Genomic DNA, 18688 nt, shown 5'->3' on the forward strand with positions numbered 1-18688 from the left:
GGACGGCGGGGACGCCGGTACCGGTGGAAGAGGATGTAGGAGGGCGGCGGCTGGCCCCTTCCCGCCCGGCCATGGGGCTCCAGCGCCTCCTGCGCCGCCGGGGGGCCGCGCCTCCCGTCTAGCCTCGCCCCGCAGGACGGTGCCGCCCCCGCCGAGCGCGACCCCTCCGGGCGCGTCCCGCCCCGCCATGGACCACCAGGAGCCCTACTCGGTGCAGGCCACCGCGGCCATCGCGGCGGTCATCACGTTCCTCATCCTCTTCACCATCTTCGGCAACGCGCTGGTCATCCTGGCCGTGTTGACGAGCCGCTCGCTGCGCGCCCCGCAGAACCTGTTCCTGGTGTCGCTGGCCGCAGCCGACATCCTGGTGGCCACGCTCATCATCCCCTTCTCGCTGGCCAACGAGCTGCTGGGCTACTGGTACTTCCGGCGCACGTGGTGCGAGGTGTACTTGGCGCTCGACGTGCTCTTCTGCACCTCGTCCATCGTGCACCTGTGCGCCATCAGCCTGGACCGCTACTGGGCCGTGAGTCGCGCGCTCGAGTACAACTCCAAGCGCACCCCGCGCCGCATCAAGTGCATCATCCTCACCGTGTGGCTCATCGCAGCGGTCATCTCCCTGCCGCCGCTTATCTACAAGGGCGACCAGGGGCCCCAGCCCCGCGGGCGCCCACAGTGCAAACTCAACCAAGAAGCCTGGTACATCCTGGCCTCTAGCATCGGCTCCTTCTTTGCACCCTGCCTCATCATGATCCTTGTCTACCTGCGCATCTACTTGATCGCCAAACGCAGTCACCGCAGAGGTCCCAGGGCCGCGGGGGGCCGCGGGGAGGGTGAGTCCAAGCAGCCGCACTCGGTCCCCACGGCAGCTTCAACCAAACTGCCAACCCTGGCCTCTCTGGCTGCTTCTGGAGAGGCCAATGGACACTCGAAGCCTACTGGGGAGAAGGAAGAGGGCGATACCTCTGAAGATCCGGGGACCCCTGCCTTGCCACCCAGCTGGTCAGCCGTTCCCAACCCAGGCCAGAGTCAGAAGGAAGGCGTGTGTGGGGCATCTCCAGAGGAGGAAGCCGAGATGGAGGAAGGGGAGGAAGAGTGTGAGCCTCAGGCCTTACCGGCGTCTCCTGCGGCAGCTTGTAGCCCACCCCTGCGGCAGCCACAGGGTTCTCGGGTGCTGGCAACTCTACGTGGCCAGGTGCTCCTGGGCAGGGGTGTGGGCACCACGAGCGGGCAGTGGTGGCGTCGGCGGGCACAGCTGACCAGGGAGAAGCGGTTCACCTTTGTGCTGGCCGTGGTCATTGGTGTTTTTGTGCTCTGCTGGTTCCCTTTCTTCTTCAGCTACAGCCTGGGTGCCATCTGCCCACAGCACTGCAAGGTGCCCCATGGTCTCTTCCAGTTCTTCTTCTGGATTGGCTACTGTAACAGCTCGCTGAACCCTGTCATCTATACCATCTTTAACCAGGACTTTCGCCGTGCCTTCCGAAGGATCCTCTGCCGCCAGTGGACCCAGACGGCATGGTGAGCCACCTGCCCGCCACCCATGTGGGGTTGGTGCCAGGTGGCACCAGGGCCACTCTGATTCTTCCCTGTTTTATGTGGCCACCTCGCTGGGGCTTTCTGGTCCTGCAGACCTCATCTTGGGAGCCCCCTGGGAGGGACAGGGGCAGGGGTGCTGTTAGCAGGGGTCCATCTGAAGCCTCTAAAGCCAGGCCAGGATAGAGCACTTCCCTCCCAGTACCCCAAAGCCCCTGCAAGCCCATGAGTGGGCTTTCCTTTTCTCCAGGACCCTGTGTTTCCTGGCTGGTCACTTGCTTGTGGTGGTTTTGTTTCTCATCTTCCCCTGGTAAAGAGCAGGAAGCCAGCCTTCCACTTTTCCCAGGAGGACGTGCTGCTGAGGAGGAGACAGAACTGAGGGATCCACGTTGGATGCCCATGGTCCCCATCAGGTCCTGGGTGGGGGATGTTATGGTCTGGCACGGTTTCTGGGCCTTCTTCCCTTTCCACCTACTTTTGGATTTGTAGCCCCTTTAAGGGCCAGAACCTTTTCTGGAATCGTTTTCCTCACCAGGCACCCTCTGGGAGGTGGGCATGTACCAGTGGATGCCTCGCCTTGGTGGGGTGGTCTGGAGGCCTGGCCTCTGCCTCAACAGGAGATCCCCCTGATCACTAGCATTCACCCCCTGCAAAAACCTGGCAACAATGGTTTGCCGCCTACTTGCTGCAGGAAGATGAAAGCCTTTGCAGAAAGCTTTGAGCTCCATGGGGAAACGCACTAGAGAACCAGAAAATGTGATTATTTGGTGACATAAAAAGCCCCTTTCTCTGTGTTTACCACCACCTGTCTTCCTGTAGACTTTTGTTCTGTGCTTGGGGTGTGTGAATTCTTACCCCAAACTGGAAGGGGGGAATGATAGAACCACTATTTCAGTCTAAGGATTTCTTCGAGAACGCATTCTTGCGCCTGCAAGGGTTTAGTTATTCTGCTGCATGACAACTTCTCGACATTTCACCTACAACACTATGGGGGTTTTCAGTGGCTTGGGCCCCGCAATGGGGGAAAAGTCTTTTGTCATCAAGCAGGCTAATTGTTTCCCCACAATAGCTAAAAATACCCACACCATGGGAGCAGTCTGGGGTGAGAGCCTGGGGTGGGTGACAGAGCTCCTGGGTGTGGTGCTGGGGCTAGAACAGGTGAATGAGGGCCCTGTGGACTCCTGCAGGAGCCTCCCACCAGAGCGCCCAGGCCAGGGCTCCAAGCCCCCAGTGGGTCCCTGTGATGTATAACCGACCCTACCCTGGGTGGGGGCCAGTTGGCCATCTCTGACCCAGCCCCATTGCTCTATCCCCCTGATGGGGCTCCAGGGGCCTCTCCCTCCTGGTTGTCTCCCCATCCCAGGACCCGACAACCAGAGCACTTGGGAGCATTTGAAGGACGTTTCCCCTTCTCCAAGGAGTGGCCCTGCTTTGACATTAAGCCAGCAGGTATCTAGTATTGGCACAGTGGCACTCTGGTGGGCCTGGCCAGATTTGGAGAAGTCCTGAGAGAGTTTTCTGGGGTGCAGGGAATGGAGAAGACCAAAGAATCCCTTCTGGGGATAGGGACTCCCTCAAGCTCAGTGTAAAGCCTGGGCATGGTCTTGGGGCGAGGCTGGGGAGGCTGGGGCCAGGGGAATGGCTGACGTGTGACATCTGCTGACTGGTCTTGTGTGTGTCCCATGGGACTCCTGCAATTGTGGCTGCCTGTGGCCCCCTTGTTGTGATATGCAGGTGTTTTTGTTTTGTTTTGTTTTTTTAAAGTCCGAGCTATTTTATCAATAAAGGATATTTTGTAATAATTGAGCTGTGTCCTTGTTGCCCAAAGGCTGCCAAGAGTAATTATTTCTCAGCTACTTGCATAGTATCTCTAAGCATGGGCTCCCTCCCAGGGCCACTTGCCCTTTCCTCCCCTAGGCGTGGCTGCCTGGTACCTACTTACCTGCCCACCTGCTTTGTCCACTCAGCATCCCTTATTGCAAGTCAGTGGGATGAGAGTGGCCAGAGTAGCCTGAGACTGGCTGCTTGCCAAAGGAGGAGAAGAAGGGCTTCCCAGAGGAGGGGGTCTTGGGGGAAGAACAGGAGTACGCCAAGAAGCAAGATAGGAGAGGTGTTTATGACAAGGGACAGCATGTGCCAAGGGTGTGGTTTGGTGGATTCGAGATGGTTTGAGAGTCAGCCTGAAGTTAGCCCTGCCTTGTGGTCAGGTGTGGCGGCTGGGGGCCAGAGCAGGTCATCGGACACCACCCACAGGGGGCAGGAGGAACATGGGAGGAAGGGCAGGATGGTAACCGAGAGTGCTTTCAGCTGCTGCCTTCCATGAGGGCAGGAGAATGGACTAGAGCTGCTCTGCTCCGGCCTCTCCCACACTATGATTTGGTCACAAACACCAGAGTTGGAAGATCTGCAGATATCACTCCTATCAATCTCTTTGTTTCTCAAATGAGGCCTTTGAGACCCCAGGGCCACCCAGGGAGTTGGGTGAGGAGTTGGTCCACCAGGCATCCCGTTCTACCTCAGTGAGGGTAGCCTCTGAGGCCCAAGCCAGGTTGGCCTGGTTCTGAGGGCAGAGGAGGCCCCGGGGAGGGGTGAGGCCTGGGAAAGAAGGGCAGAGGGAGGAGCGGTGAGGCCCCAGGGTATGGTGCTAAGAATCCATCCAGGATTCACATTTCCCAGGGCCATGGCTTCCACCACAGGTGACCGATGGAGACTCCTATGTATCCACCATTGCTGGTGGACACGGAGACTTGATGAGAAACCACATCCTGGCCGGAGGAGCTCCCAGCAATTCCTACCAGCCTGGCTTTCCAAAGCCAGGGCCCTGAGCCTGATGAGGGTAGATTAAAGCAGCCCATTTGTTCCCATTTACTGAGCCAATCACTTTTCTGGCACTTTGTCTAATTACCTTGTGTAATCTTCATGCCCACTGTGTAAAAGTAGTATCAGCCCATTTTATTCAGGGGAAACTGAGGCTCAGAAAGTTGTACTGACTTGCCAGAGGTCACCCACGAGACCACACTGTCAGTGTTACCTGAGGGTCTGTGAGGGGTGGGCCCCTGTGCCTGGGGGAAGAGCCCCCTGCCCAGATGGTGGCAGAGAGTAACCTCTGCTGGAGCTGGACAGCTGGCAGCCCGTTTTGAATACTAATATTGAATATCTTAGTTCCTCAATCCTCACAATCTTGCTAGGTGGGGCCATTTTGCCAAAGAGGACACTGAGGCTCAAGGTCACCCAGTTGGGTCCCTGAATCGCAAAGCTTCGTGGTCCTCTTGCTCTCGTTCAGTAGTGCTAGCTGCTGGGGGACTCGGAACCTGCTGTTGGCGGGGTTCAGTAGGTGGTGGTGGGGTGACGGACCGCTCCCGTCTGTCACAGCCTCAGAACATGTAAGCGATGGTACGTGTGTCCCGCAGGTTGTCCATTCCTGACAGCTCAGGCCAAACCCCGGATTTTATTCAAGAAGTGACTGGAGCCCAGAGAGAGATGACTCACCTGGACCACCCCCCCAACCCGCCCCAGGCACACGGTGGCAGAGCTGGCCTGGAACGCAGGTTGCCCGTCGCTGCCCACCATTCCACGCCATCCTACCCGAGGGGAGGTATCCAGACTCAAGGAATGACAGGCCTGCATTCGGGAAACATCTGGGACAGTTTGCTGTATGCCGGGGCCTGTGGCAGGCTTGTTCCTATTTTGCTACTTTGTTCAGGTCTCAGATGAAGAGCCTGAGGGGCAGAGCCCCAGGGTCGGGCCATGGTCACACGGTTTGTAGGTGGTGCAGCTAGAGCCGGATCCCAGGAGCCCTGGCTCGCAGTCTGCTTTCTCCGCCTCCTCTCACACCCCATTCCTGCTGTTCTGTGTGAGTAGTACCTACTTTTGATTTCACCCTGAGCCCATCTGAGGAAGGGGGGTGGTCGAAGAGGCGGGCACAGAGCAGCAGAGATGGGGGTGGGGGGAATAGCACGGTCCTCGGTCCTCGGGGGGGAAATCCCTCACGCACCCTGGGGGTGAGGGTAAGGGACAGGAGGCAGCAGGGAGCCTTGGCAGTTTACCAGGGGGAGGAGAGCTGCGCTGGCAGGGAGCACTTCTACCTTCTGAAGACCCTTCTATCACCTGTCTTAAGACATCCCCAGCAAAGGGAGGGACCAATTAAGAAGACAGTTAAAGAAGAGGTGGGGTGGATGGCTTGGGAAGATATCACCCCTCCAGTTTCATACACTGCGTAAGAGTCCGGGTCCTTAGATCACAGGGGACACCTGTGAAAGGGAGTCCAGTCTCAGCCTCTGCCTCAGGCCAGCTGCTGAGAAATTCAGGGCTGCTGGGAATTCCTCTTGGGGGCTTTGCTGCAGGAGGCACCCCCATCCCACCTGCTCAAAAGGTACCTGTGCCAGGAGGAGGGGGCTTGTGGTTTGTGAGTTCATTAGGCCCCCACGTCTCCCCATACTCTTCTGTGTTTGGGAAGTGGTGCTGAGAACCGGATGTGAGACCGTGGAGATGGGATTGCTGCTGGCTGGGCCTGAAAAGCCACCCACCCGCCCAGGTGGAGCTGATGCAGGGCAGCTTTGGCTTCCCGGATGCTGGCCAGGAGTTCTGCCTAGAGGGCCTGGTCGCTGTGAAGGGGTGGGTTGGTGAGGGGCTTTGTGCCAGGGAGAACTAGCACTGTCTAGTGCTAGGAGGTGGCTAAGAGTCCAAGGTCAGGCTCTCCTCTTGCCATCATTTGTCCAGCTGCCCCTGAGCAGGATTGGGTCCTTCCTGGGGCCTTGGTGCCCTGCCTGCCCATGAGGGGTTGACCCCAAGATCCCTAAGGTCCCCTAGCTTGAGGCTCCATCTCTGTTGTGCCCCCAGCTTTCTGGAAGATCCAGATTCAGAAGTTCCTGGAGTTAATCAGTTGTTCTTCAGGTCAGACTCTCAGGCAGGTTTAGGGCTGTGTTTTCTTCACTTCTGCGCCTTAGTGCAGAGGCAGGTTGGGTCTGGGGTGACTGATCCATTTGGGGCCCTCTGAGATGGGCAGTGACAGAGGAATAATGACAGCTCTGAGTCATCAGGACTAGTGCCTGATGTGCGTCATCTAAGATTAAAGCAACTACAATTGCCATTTTTATAGGAGAGGAAACTGAGGCGAGGGGGATTGAGTGCCTTGCCTGAGGTCATCCAGAGCCAGGACACCAACCCACCCAGTTTAATCTCAACTGTGTCACTAACTGGCTTCAGTATCTGCCTCCTCAGCAATGGGGGAGCAGGCGGGGGGTGGGGGGCACCCAACCCAGCAAAGCCCCTCCCTGTGCTAGCTGGAGGGCCTGCTCTGCAGAGACCCTACGGCTTGGCCTGGCCAGCGGTGTGTGTGGGGCTATCTCCCTACCTGCTGGTACCTCCATTAGAGCAGGAGCTGGGCAGGGGTGGGAAGCTCTGCTCTCTGTTAGCAGGGGAGGCGGGAGCACTCAGCTAAAATTAGATTCTGGGATTTTTCGTGCTCCTGCATCCGTCCGTCCTTCCGTCCGGCCGTGGGGAAGGCTGTTGTCAGCACGCCAGCACTGGAAGGAGCCTGGATGTCAGCTTGCACCCTCCCCAGGGCTCACTGGCTCTGATCTTCTCACACCCTCCCCTGGCCTTTGGCCAAAGGCTCCTGCCCTTGGCTTGGCCTTGTGGCCATCTATTGATTAGCAGTGATTTCAAAGGAAGCACGCCCCCCCTCTAATACTCACCCTCTTCCCCCTGGGACTCTATCCCCCTTCCCTCCTCTCTCCCCTCTCTTCCCTTCCTCTCCTCCCCTCTCCTGGCCCTTCCCACTTCCGGGTCCTCAGAGGCTTGCTCCCCCCTTCTCTGAGTGTCCCCTCTGCCTCCTGCTGACCCTCTGACTTCAGCCTCCCCCTTGAGGATAGTCCAGGCTCTTCATGGGGCCTGCAGGCTCCTCGGGCAATTGTGGTTGCAAAGGGACCAGAACATACTAGAGTCTAAAAAAGAGCTTCCCTCCCTGGCAAGTTGGGGCTATTTCTGGCCCTGCCACAGCTCTCTGGGGTTCTTGGTGCTCTGGCAGGCGGGGGAGGTGCTGGGCCCCAGCCCCAGGGTGCGAGGGTCCTGACCTTTGGTTTCCCCAGGTCCGGGGCTGGGGGTGGGGGTGTGACCCTTCTGGAGCTGGGGAGGGGGGCGGATCTCCCATCTCCCAGCAGCCAGAGCTCAGATGCGATGTTGCTGTCTCTGCTCCCGGAGGGGCCTGGGGTGCTTCAGGAAGGAAAAGGCTGGGCCACGGCAGTGTGGGTGGCAGTGTGGGACCCAGGTGTCCCAGTTCTCACCCAAGGCCGGCTGCAGCTGGGAGACAGGGAGCGTGGGAGGCTGCCTGAGTCTGCTGCTGGGGTCCCTGGACACTGAAGGGGGGTGGTGGTGAGGGTTAAACCCAGCCCTCCCTCCCAGTATGGGAAGGGGCTGGCGTGGGGAGCCCCAGGCAGCCGCCTCCACTAGGTCCCTGGGTGATCTCCATCAGCCCCCCGGCTGCTGCTCTGATACAGCTGTCATGGCTGCACATCTGGGCAGGCTCTGGCCTCTCCGCCCCGTGCTGGCCTGGCAGCTGGGGTTGGGGGGTGTGCAGGACTGGTGACTGTTTCAAAGATTTCCTCCGCTGTGGCAGAAATGTTGGCCAGGGGCCAGAGGCTCGGGTCATGGTCCCAGTAGGACCATCAAATTGCTCGGTGACCTTGGGCAAATCCCTTCATCTCTCTGGGCTTCAAATTCCTCATTGTCAGAAAAAGGAGTTGGACAGGAGCGTGTTCACATGATGTCCTGGGTTCTGCCCTAAGAACTGCTGGGCAGGGGCAGAGTTGGGGGGACAATCAATGGCCTCCTGTCCTCACCCTACCCCTGGTTTTTTCTACTTATCCATTTTCAAGAAGCAGCTCCCCCTTCCGCTCCCCACTTCCGCATGAACTTCAGAAGGATCACCTCCAAAGACATTCCTCCATGGCAGCCCGGGAGCTGGTGGGACAGCGGAGTGGACTGTGGCGGCCAGCATACCTTGACCCGGGCCAGAGCTGGGCAGGAAGAGGGGAAAGGGGTGCAGGGGCACGAGGGGGCTGATCCTCCCAAGAGGATGCAAGCAAGGCGAGGATGATTCAAGGGTCACCCGGCCCACACAGGTGAATGGCCTACTCTGCTGCTTCTGAGTTCCATCGCCTGGTTGGAGCAGATGTTGTTGCTCTCTGTGTTCCAGGAGGCCCAAGGTCCCTCCACCTGCAGAGCACGAAGCCACCCTGCGGCCCCCACCCATCATATGCATCAGGACATGCTGTGCCTCACCTGGTCCCTCCCGATCAAACACTTACCCCCTTTCCTGCTGTAAGTTTTCCTGGCATTATGACCAGCTAGCATGCTGGATATGCCACTCACCTGTCTGTTCCTTGTCTTCACTCCCTACTAGAATGTGAGTGCCAAGGATTGCGATCGTTAACTGGCCTACTGTGTATCGCAGGCCTGACCACGCCCGACACATAGTGACAATGTAAGTGCTGGCCTATTTGGCCAGCTGCCCCAACACCAGTCTCCAGGGGTGTTGAAATATCCCTGGAAACATGATGGGGGGCAGAAAACCATAATTAGGAAACCTCCTCCCAGGGAGGGAGGAAGAGTGGACAAGAGGGTGGGAAGTTAGAGCCTCAAGACATGGTCTCAAACTATAACAGGTGTTGGTTATTGTTTGGGGGCCAGGTGGGCTGTGAGTCCCCCCGAAGCATGGCTGTGGTTTGACTGGGGGGAGTGTGTATGTCTGGGGCCCAGGGGGATTTCTGGGGACCACAGAGGTGGGTAGAGGCCGCCTCTAGTGATGCCCTCCATCTCCCACTCTCCGCCCTGTGCCCATCTTCGCTGTGGTCATAGGAGGGACAGCCGCTCCATGACCAGTAGAGTGGAGGACCCAATGTCTGGGAGAGAGACAACACCACGCTGCACCCTAGAGGAGAGTGGGGGACCTTTTGGGGATCCAGGGGGCAAGGAAGAGGCCCCCAACACTGAGCACTGAGGGATGGAGGGCAGCAGCAGAACCTTTGAAATTCCTGGAGGGAAGGCAGGGCCAAAGGGGTGGTTGCTGGGGGAGGGCAGGAAGCCAAGAAGGAGGCCTCTGCAGAGGTCGTGGCTGGTGTCTCAGGCAGGAGGGGAGTGGAAGGGGGAGCAGGGGGGGCCACACTGTCCCTGTTATGGCTTGGGTGTGGGTTTGCTCACGATCTGAGGTACCTTCTGGCCCCAGGCTGCCCCCCAGGGACAGGGGACAGGGTGGGGTGAGGCCCAGGGCCAGCAGCCCTGCTCTAGAGGCAGCAGACTAAAAATAAGTAGGGATGTCAGGGTCTCCTGGCTCCAGGAAGTGGGGAAGAATGATGAGTGTCAGGAGGAGGACGAGGAGGAGGCGAAGGGGAGGAGACAGTCACAGCTGAAGGCGGCCAGCAAACTTGTTTATTTTCTTCTCTCTGGCCTGAAGTCTCTCAGGCTGCTGCTCCCTGGGCTTGGGTGAGGGGCACTGGTCTCCACGGACCTGCAGGCGTCCCCAAACTCCTGGCCACATGCCGAGGACCCCATTTCCTGCACATTCCTTTGAGACTCTGTTAGTGGAGAGCAGGAGATGGGAGCTCTGTGGGTGAAGGCAAAAGAGACCAGGTTACAAAGACCATGTTGGGAGGAAGAGAATAAACCCTGTGCATCAAATGTCATTTCTCCCCTTCTGTTCTGCACATGCAGGTGGTTTAGGGACTTGTCTCAGTCACGGGGCTGGCTTCTCTTGGAGCCACACCAGAGCCCAGGACAGCCTGCAGGCTTCTGCAGGTGACTTCAGCCTAGATATGACACAACTGCCCACAGGGCCCTTGAAAGAACAGGCAGCAGGAGGGCATACGATGGGGGTAAAGCCCATCTGCAGGTGTGCTAATGGGGCTGTAGGTATGGTGCAAGGTGTGAGGGCAAGGTGGCACCCATCTTAGCTCACCTGCCAGGCTTCCAGACACTTTGGGGGCATGGCTTATTGGTGACCTGCTTTCCCCTCCACCCTGCTCTCCAGAAGTTGGGAGCAGCTTCTCAGATGCCAGGGTAAATGTGGTGGGCCCTGTCCTCTCTGCCCCCTGCTCTGTGGCAAAGGCCAGTGAGGTGCTCACCTCTCATCCTGGCTGCAGAGCTCATCAGAGTGACATAGATACAGACCCTCTTGTCCTGATCCTGGGAGTCCTGACCTCTGGCCTGGGTGGGCTTCAGCAGGTGTGGCTTGTTCTCTATCCCCTCAGGCCTCCTTACCTACTCCCAGCACCAGCTCTGCTAGATGTGGTCTGGATCGAGCCTGTGACCAGGACAGCCTTCTTTCCCTCTACCTTCCTTCCTGTCCTCATGCAGAAGAGCCCCTGTTGGGGCGAACCCTGAGCACCCAGAAGTCACAGTTCACTCCACTGTCCTTGAGTCTCAGTGCAGAGCCACTCTTGCTCCACTGAACGCCTGTCGCTGTTTATCTGCACCGTCGTGTGGTCATAGCTGGCCTGGGCAGTATGAGAAGGCAGTGAGGTCCTCAGGAGGGGGCTGGACTTAGGACCTGTGCCACCTAGCTGCAGGGACATGCTGCATCCAGCAGCCATGGGAAAGAGTCCAGGGTGGACAAGCAGCTTGCAGGAGGGACCCCCATGCAGCCCCCTTTATTCCTTCTCCTTGATTACTCCCCCTCCTCTTGGTTTCATCAAGTTTGTTGATAAATTCTCTAGAAGGGCTCAAAATCCTCAGCCCTGCCTCACCAACAACAGCTCCATCCCATTAGAGACCCTGCCCCCCTCACTCACATGTACAGGCACGGGTGCCCTCCTTCTCCTCAAGCCCCACTCCCCAGTGGCAGGCAGCCCAGACCCTCTGAAAGCCCCTGGCCCCTTGGCCCTCTTCCCTCCCAACTGGGTCATGCTCTAGCCCTGGCTGGCCTTTCCAGATTCTGGCGGTTGTTTTAGGGAGGCCCTGATCTGGGTCTCATCCTTGAGGAAGCTCCCTTGGGATTGGCCTGGGGGTGTTAAGAGGGCCTCTGCTGTCACCCTGACGCCAGCCAGGCAGAGTTCTGGGTCCAGGGCAGAGAGCCCTGAAGGCCTGTGAAAGGCCAGAGCCTTATCCTCCCAGAGACTAGGATCACTAACAAACATGCCCTCCTGCCGAGGCCAAGCATGTACTTCCTGCTGCCCTAGGATTGCCTGACTAGGGCTAGGCCACTCCTTCCCCTGCCCTGGGTGAGCTCTGGGGACTGGGATGTCCCACTACCCCTCGGCCTGGCAGGCCTGAGGTAGACATCTGTCTAGAGGCTCTGTGGATATGAGGCCAATAGCCCAGAGGATGGAAAGAGGAAGTACAGCTGTGGACATCACGGGCTTCCTGGTGGGGGCTGCCCTGGGCTGCTGGGAGCTGGATGGGACCGCTGGCCTGTGAGCCTCCCCAGGCCCTCAGACTCAGGACCCCTGACAGACAGGGTCCAGGCCCTGCAGTCACCCTGCAGGCAAGCTCCTGAATTCCCCCCATACTGGGGTACCCAATGAGTTGCTTTGCCACCCTGCTACCAGCTTGATCAGGCCTGGAACAGCTCCGGAGCAGATAGCTGCTCAAAACAGGGCATCTGTTCCTGATCCAGTGGGCTCCTTGGGCAAGTCACTTCACTCTTAGCCTGTTTCCTCGGGTATAAAATGGACAGAATGATCTCCAGACAAAATGAGATGTCTGTAGAGAGCCAGGTTCACTGAACATTTTCAGTAACACGTCCCCTCCCCTTCGTCTCCCCTACAAATACTGCCTCTGACCCTTTCCAGCAGGTGATGGAGGTGAGGTGCTCAGAAATAGCCTGTCTCTCGGCCAGCCCAGGCTCAGCCTTGTTCCCAGGAGTCATCCAGGGAGGGCTGTGCAGAGCAACAAAATTGCATTCAGATCCTGGCTTATTTGCTATGTGACCTCAGAAAAGTTTCTCAACTTCGGAGTTTTCTATTGTCATCCATAACATGAGGTCCCTGCAGTACCGCACTCAGAGGGCTGTGGAGAAAGTTACGCTCAAATGCTTGTCACGGAGTCCATGCTGGCAGGCCCAAGTAACCCAGAAGGTGGGCTCCAGGGCAGACTTCTGGACTGGGAAGGCCCTGGCTAGGCCAAGACTGAGGTAAGGGTCTGGGATGGGGCAGCAGCAGAGGGGGCCCTGGGGCTGCCTCCAAGATCACCCCTTCCTCCCCAGCTGCAGCACCAGCTAGGGCTGCCACCTCTTCTCTCTGTTATTCACCAGTAATTACCCTAAATGCTATATCTGTTGTCATGACAACATATTACCCATCCTTAGGTAAAAGCCCTCTTTGCAGGGGAGGCAGGCTGTCTCCAGCTCCCTGAGTGCCATCACTGCCCCTGAAGCCCCCCCGCCCCCGGGGGTTCCCCTGCTTGTCCCCTCTCTCCCTCCCTCCCGTTTTGTCCTTTCAGAGAGGTCACTCCTCTTTTCTAAATTCCCAGAATTTTTCTGTTACTTTTGTTCTTGGTCTCAGTTTGCAACTGTGGGTCTCCTTTCTCCCTTCATTTCCTCTCGGCTCTCCTTCCTTCTCTACTCTTCTCATTCCTTCTCCTGGATCCTGGCCTCTTTCTTGGTTTCCCCCTGTCTCCATCTCCCTCTCTCTCTCTCTCCCTCCTTCTTCTCTTTCCCCTTGAGTGCAGGGGGATAGCATAAAGGCAGGTGGGGACAGGGGGCTGTTGCCCAGGATGGGTATGCTCTGCAGGGCCCCAGGAAGCCTGTGGGACTGTGTGGGTCTGGGCATAGGGGAGCCCAGGTCAGGCATGCCCCAAAAACTTCTGGCCTGGGAGGTGTGTGGCCAGGAAGGCTTCCAACTGCTTCTCTTTTTTTCTTTTTTTAAGATTTTAAATTTATTTATTCATAAGAGACACACACACAGAGAGAGGGGCAGAGACATAGGCAGAGGGAGAAGCAGGTTCCCTGTGGGGAGCCCAACGAAGGACTCATCCCAGGATCCTGGGATGGCTCCCTGAGCTGGAGGCAGAGACTCAACCACTGAGCCACCCAGGCGTCCCAACCTCCAACTGCTTCTGAAGAAGGGTGGACCAAAGGAGTGGTCCTTATCCCTCCCTCGCCTCCTCCAACCCCTGTCTCTTCCTCTCTGGGCCTCCAAGCTCTAAGGCTGCCCTAGCTGGGGACTTGCACACGTCCTGAGTGCTCACTACACGCTCAGCACCATCGTCACAGCATCTGTATAAGAAACCTTGCAAAAAAAAAAAAAAAAAAAAGAAACCTTGCAACAGGGGATCCCTGGGTGGCTCAGTGGTTTAGCGCCTGCCTTTGGCCCAGGGCTCGATCCTCCCGGCATGGAGCCTGCTTCTCCCTCCTCCTGTGTCTCTGTCTCTGTCTCTCTCTATGTCTATCAAGAATCAATCAATCAACCTTAAAAAAAAAAAAAAAAAAAAGAAGCCTTGCAATAATCCCAGGATGTAAGGGTATTTATTCTGTGGTACAAGCCATGAAGTGAAAGATCAGAGGAGTCAAGCAAGTTGCTCAAGGCTGCAGAGCTGGTTGGTAGAGGAGGCTGGATTTGAAACTCCATTCCACTGCAATGCTCTTAACCATGACACTGTAATCATACTATTTATGGAGTGTTCACTGTGTGTAGGGCACTGAGCATTTAGTAATGGCTGGAGTTCATGTCACCCTCACAGCAAGCCCACACACTGGAACCATGAGCATCGATTTACCAGTGAGGGAGTCAGGCTTCAGGGAGGTGAAGTAATTCTGCAAGGTTACTCTGTGATCAGAGATGCATCAGAATTTGAACCCAGATCTCTCTCCCTCTAGAGCCTGGGCTCTCAACTCTGAGTGCTGGTGCCCCCTTCCTCCTCTCTTATGGGGAAGAGGCCACAGAAGAGAGGGACGAGGACGTGGGCTTCACATGCATGCAAGTCCCTCCTCTTTCTCGATCCCCTGTAAATTTCCCCTGGGCCCAGCCAGGGATGTTTTTGGGAATCAGAGAAGGAAGCCAGAAGGCAATAGGCAGCATCCTCTCCTTTGCTGGGTTCCATGCAAAGCAGAGGGAGTTCCAGATACCAGGAGAGGCCTCCAAATCCTATAGCTTCTTGTGGGTCTCCAAGGTAACCACACCACCCCAAGTACCCCTGGGGATCTTTCCACCAGACCCAACACCCCAGGATCTTGGGGGAAGTGTGGGTAGGAAGCCTGATGTGGCTGAAGCGCCAGCCTCTGGGCACGCTCTCTTGGCCTGGGCACAGCCCTGCTAGCCCTGTTGCTCTGGTCCCTAGAGAGCAAGCAGCTTGGGCCTTGGAACATGCTGTCCTGGAGTGCGGCTGTCGGGATGATGGAAAGGCAGGTTATTTTTAACAGCGGAGACTCAGTCCCGGACAGAGCCTCTTCCTCACTGGGGGAAGAGACCGCCAGAGAGGGTGGGGACGCAAACTCCGGGTGCTCCTGTCTTATCCCCCCCCCTTCTCTTTCCCCTCACTCCTGGGCCTGAGAGTCCGGCTGTCCTCTATGAGGGAGGGCCTGGCAGCGGTGGGCACCTCCGAAGTAGGTCCCTCCTCTGGAAGCCGCAGGTCTGGGAGCTCGTCAGAGCTCGCGCTGTGCCACATCAGCCCTGCAGGGAGGCCAGGCCTGCCCCATCGAGCGCCCAGCAATTCCGGAACCCCTTCTCTTTCCGTGCTTCGGAGGGAAGTAGCTCTTTCTCAAAAATCCCCCCGCCCTTCTAGCTTGAGCTGGAACCACTCTATGAGTGAGTGTGGGCCCCACCGGGTCCCAAGCCTCTTCAGACATCTCAGAGCTCACTCCTACTTGTCCGAACACTCTATGTATTGGGTCCTGCAATGAGCCAGGTGTGTGTTGAGCACCTGGCCTGTGTTCCTCCCTCCCTTTGAACCATTCACCCAGCTGAGGATGGGTGGAAATGCCTTACCCACTCCCATCTGGATGCTAAACTTTTCAGTTCTTAGAATGACCCTCTCTTGCTCTCCTGTGTCTCTACATAGAGGGGTCCTTTTAGGACTTTCAAAGGACACACCATTACTTCTCACAGAGCCTCATATAAGAGCAGCCTGCTGCCTGAAGTGAGTACTAGGCTGGGAGGCCATGGCTTGATGGCTACCCTGCTCTGCTGCCACCTGTGTGGAATGAGTCCCTCCTCCTCTCTGGCCCTGAGTCTTATCACTGAGGCCAGGGCAATGTGGGAGAAAATGTTCCTCAAGACCCTTCTTGCTTGAGGCCCAGATTGAGTCCACTCTGTGGTTCAGGCCTGACCACCAGGTCAAGGAGATGGTTGCGGGGCAAAAGTGCCAGTTACGATGTGCCCCCACTGCCATGTCAGCCCCCTTCCATCCCCTCTATGCACTCAGAAGGGCCTCCAAGAAAGATAACCCAGGTCAGATAGGAAAGTGCACAGCTCCCACGGGTATAGCTCAAGACCCATATGTATATGTATACGCCACCCACATCAAGGTAGAGCAGGGGCACCTGGGTGGCTCAGTCAGTTAAGCCTCCAACTCGATTTCAACCCAGGTCATGATCTCGGGGTGCTGGCCCCACGTTGGACTCTGCTTGGGGATTCTCTCCCTTTGCCTCTGCCACTCCCCACCACTTATGCACTCACGCCCTCTCTCTCTAAAATAAATTTAAAAATCTTTAAGAAAAAAAAAGTGGTACAGAGCATTTCCTTTATCCCAGAAAGTCTCTTGTCCCCCTTCCCAGCCAACATCCCCCAGGAGAGAACATCATTCTGATTTCTAGCACCATAGATCAGTCTTGCCTCCTCTAGAACTTTCATATACATGTAATCAAAACACATCTATTCTTTTGTGTCTGGCTTCTATTGATCAATATTACATCTGGGAGAGCTGTCCAGACTGTCTCAGCATTGGTCCAATACCACAATTTATTTATTCATTCCCTGTCGATGGACATGTGGATGGTTTCCAGTTTTTGACAACTATAAATAAAGCCAATATGAATGTTCATGGATGTGTTTTTGGTGGGCACGTGCACTCATTTCTTTTGGGTAAATATCTAAGAGTAGAATTACTGGGTCATAAGATAAAGATTTATCTGTAGTGGAGGTTGCCAATCAGGTTTTCAAAATGACTCTATCAGGACACAAGGGTGGCTCAGTGGTTGAGCCTTTGCTCAGGTTGTGATCCCGAGGTCCTGGGAGCAAGTCCTGCATCAGGCTCTCCATGGGAAGCCTCTCCCTCTGCCTGTGTCTCTGCCTCTCTCTCTGTGTCTCTAATGAATAAAATAAAATAAAATAAAATAAAATAAAATAAAATAAAATAAAATAAAATAAAATCTTTTTAAAAAAGTGACTCTACCAATTCCACTTCTGTCAGCAGTGGCAGAGAGTTCCTGCTCTCCCACATCCTCACCAGCACTCAGCAGTGGGAGAGAGTTCCTGCTGTCCCACATCCTCACCAGCACTTTAGGCCAGTCTGTTAAGTGTGTAGTGGCATCTCCTTGTGGTTTTAATTTGTATTTTCCTATTGACTAATGATGTTGAGCACGTTTTCATGTGCTTATGCACCAGTCAGATATCTTCTTTTATAAAGAGCATGTTCAAGTCTTTTGCTCATTTAAAAAATTGGGTTGTCTTTTTCTTATTGATTCATAGGAGTTCTTTATGTACTGAATATAAGTATTTTGTCAGAAAATGTCTTTTTTGTTGAGGTGAAATTCACGTAACATAAAATTCGCCATTTGAAAGTGTACAGTTTAGTGGCATTTAATACATCCGCAATCTTGTGTGACCATCTCCTCTATTTTGTTCTAAAACATTTTCATCTCTCTGAAAGGAAAACTCACTCCCACGAAGCAGTTACTCTCCATTTCTCTCTCCTGCTCACTCCCTCCCCTCAACCATGAATCTACTTTCTGTCTCCATGGATTTACCAATCCTGCATATTTCATATAAATGGAATCATACAGGGGTGCCTGACTGGCTCAGTCAGTACAGTATGAAACTCTTACTCTTGGAGTTGTGAGTTTGAGCCCCATGTTGGGTGTGGAGATTACTTAAAAATAAAATCTTTAAAAAAAACGGAATTGTATAATATGTAACCCTTTACAGCTAGCATCTTTCACTTAGCATGGTTTTTTCCAGGTTCATCCACACTGTGGCAGATATCAGAACTCCATTTGTTTTTATGGTTGATTATTATCCCATTGAATGGATATTACTACATTTTTAAAAATCCATTCATCAAGTGATGGGCATTTAGGTTGTTTCCACCTTTAGACTGCTGTGAATAGTGTTCTTTTTAAAAATTTTTTTAAAAATTCAATTAACATAAAGTGTATTATTAGTTTCAGAAGTAGAGTTCAGTGATTTATCAGTTGTATATAACACCCAGTGCTCATTACATAACCCAGTGAATAGTACTCTTAAGAACACTTGTGTACCTGTTTTCAATTCTTCCGGGTATATATCTAGGAGTGAAATTGCTGGGTTGTATGGTAATTCTATGTTTATATTTTTGAGGAACTGTCAGACTGTTTTCTAAAGCAGCTGTCCTGTTCTACATTCCTACCAACAGTGTATGAGGGTTCCAATTCCTCCACATTAACAGAACTTTTTACTGTTCATTTAAAAACTTCTAACAATTCTAGACAGTGTGAAATGGTATCTCGTGGTGGTTTTGATTTGTATTTCCCTGACAGCTAGTGATGTTCAACATCTTCACATGTGCTTGTTGGCCATTATATATCTTCTTTGGAGAAATGTCTGTTCAGATTTTTTGCCCATCTTTTAGGTGGACTATTTATCTTTTCATTATTGATTTGTAAGGGTTCTTTATATATTCTGGAAACTAGATTCTTTTCAAATCTGTAAGTATTTGATTTATAAATACCCTTTCCCATTCTGTAGGCTTTCTTTTCACTTTATTGATGATGCACAAAAGTTTATTTTTTTAAGATTTTATTTATTTATTCATGAGAGACACAGAGAGAGAGGCAGAGACATAGGCAGAGGGAGAAGCAGGATCCATGCAGAGAGCCTGATGGGGGACTCGATCCCAGGACCTCAGGATCATGACCTGAGCCAAAGGCAGACACTCAATCACTGAGCCACCCAGGTGCCTCAGATGCACAAAAGTTTTAAAAAATTTTTGATGAAGCCAAATTCTTCTGTGTTTTTCTTTTGTTGCTTGT

The 18688-nt window shown here is 54.6% G+C and overlaps 1 protein-coding gene across 2 annotated transcripts; it reads left to right on the top strand.

Moving 5' to 3' along the window:
* ADRA2B (adrenoceptor alpha 2B) lies at nucleotides 1–3335 on the top strand. Of its 2 annotated transcripts, XM_038560595.1 has the most exons (2): nucleotides 1–1195; nucleotides 1339–3335. In XM_038560595.1, exons 1-2 carry the CDS (start codon nucleotides 188–190, stop codon nucleotides 1420–1422), a joined length of 1092 nt encoding a protein of 363 aa, XP_038416523.1. In that variant the 5' UTR covers nucleotides 1–187; the 3' UTR covers nucleotides 1423–3335. The 2 variants fall into 2 exon arrangements, with proteins under 2 accessions (XP_038416523.1, XP_038416522.1); XM_038560594.1 differs by having other exon boundaries at nucleotides 31–3335.
* Nucleotides 3336–18688: the final 15353 nt, after the last annotated feature.

This window comes from Canis lupus, chromosome 17 (assembly GCF_011100685.1).
Source record: "Canis lupus familiaris isolate Mischka breed German Shepherd chromosome 17, alternate assembly UU_Cfam_GSD_1.0, whole genome shotgun sequence".
Taxonomy (NCBI): Eukaryota; Metazoa; Chordata; class Mammalia; order Carnivora; family Canidae; genus Canis; species Canis lupus.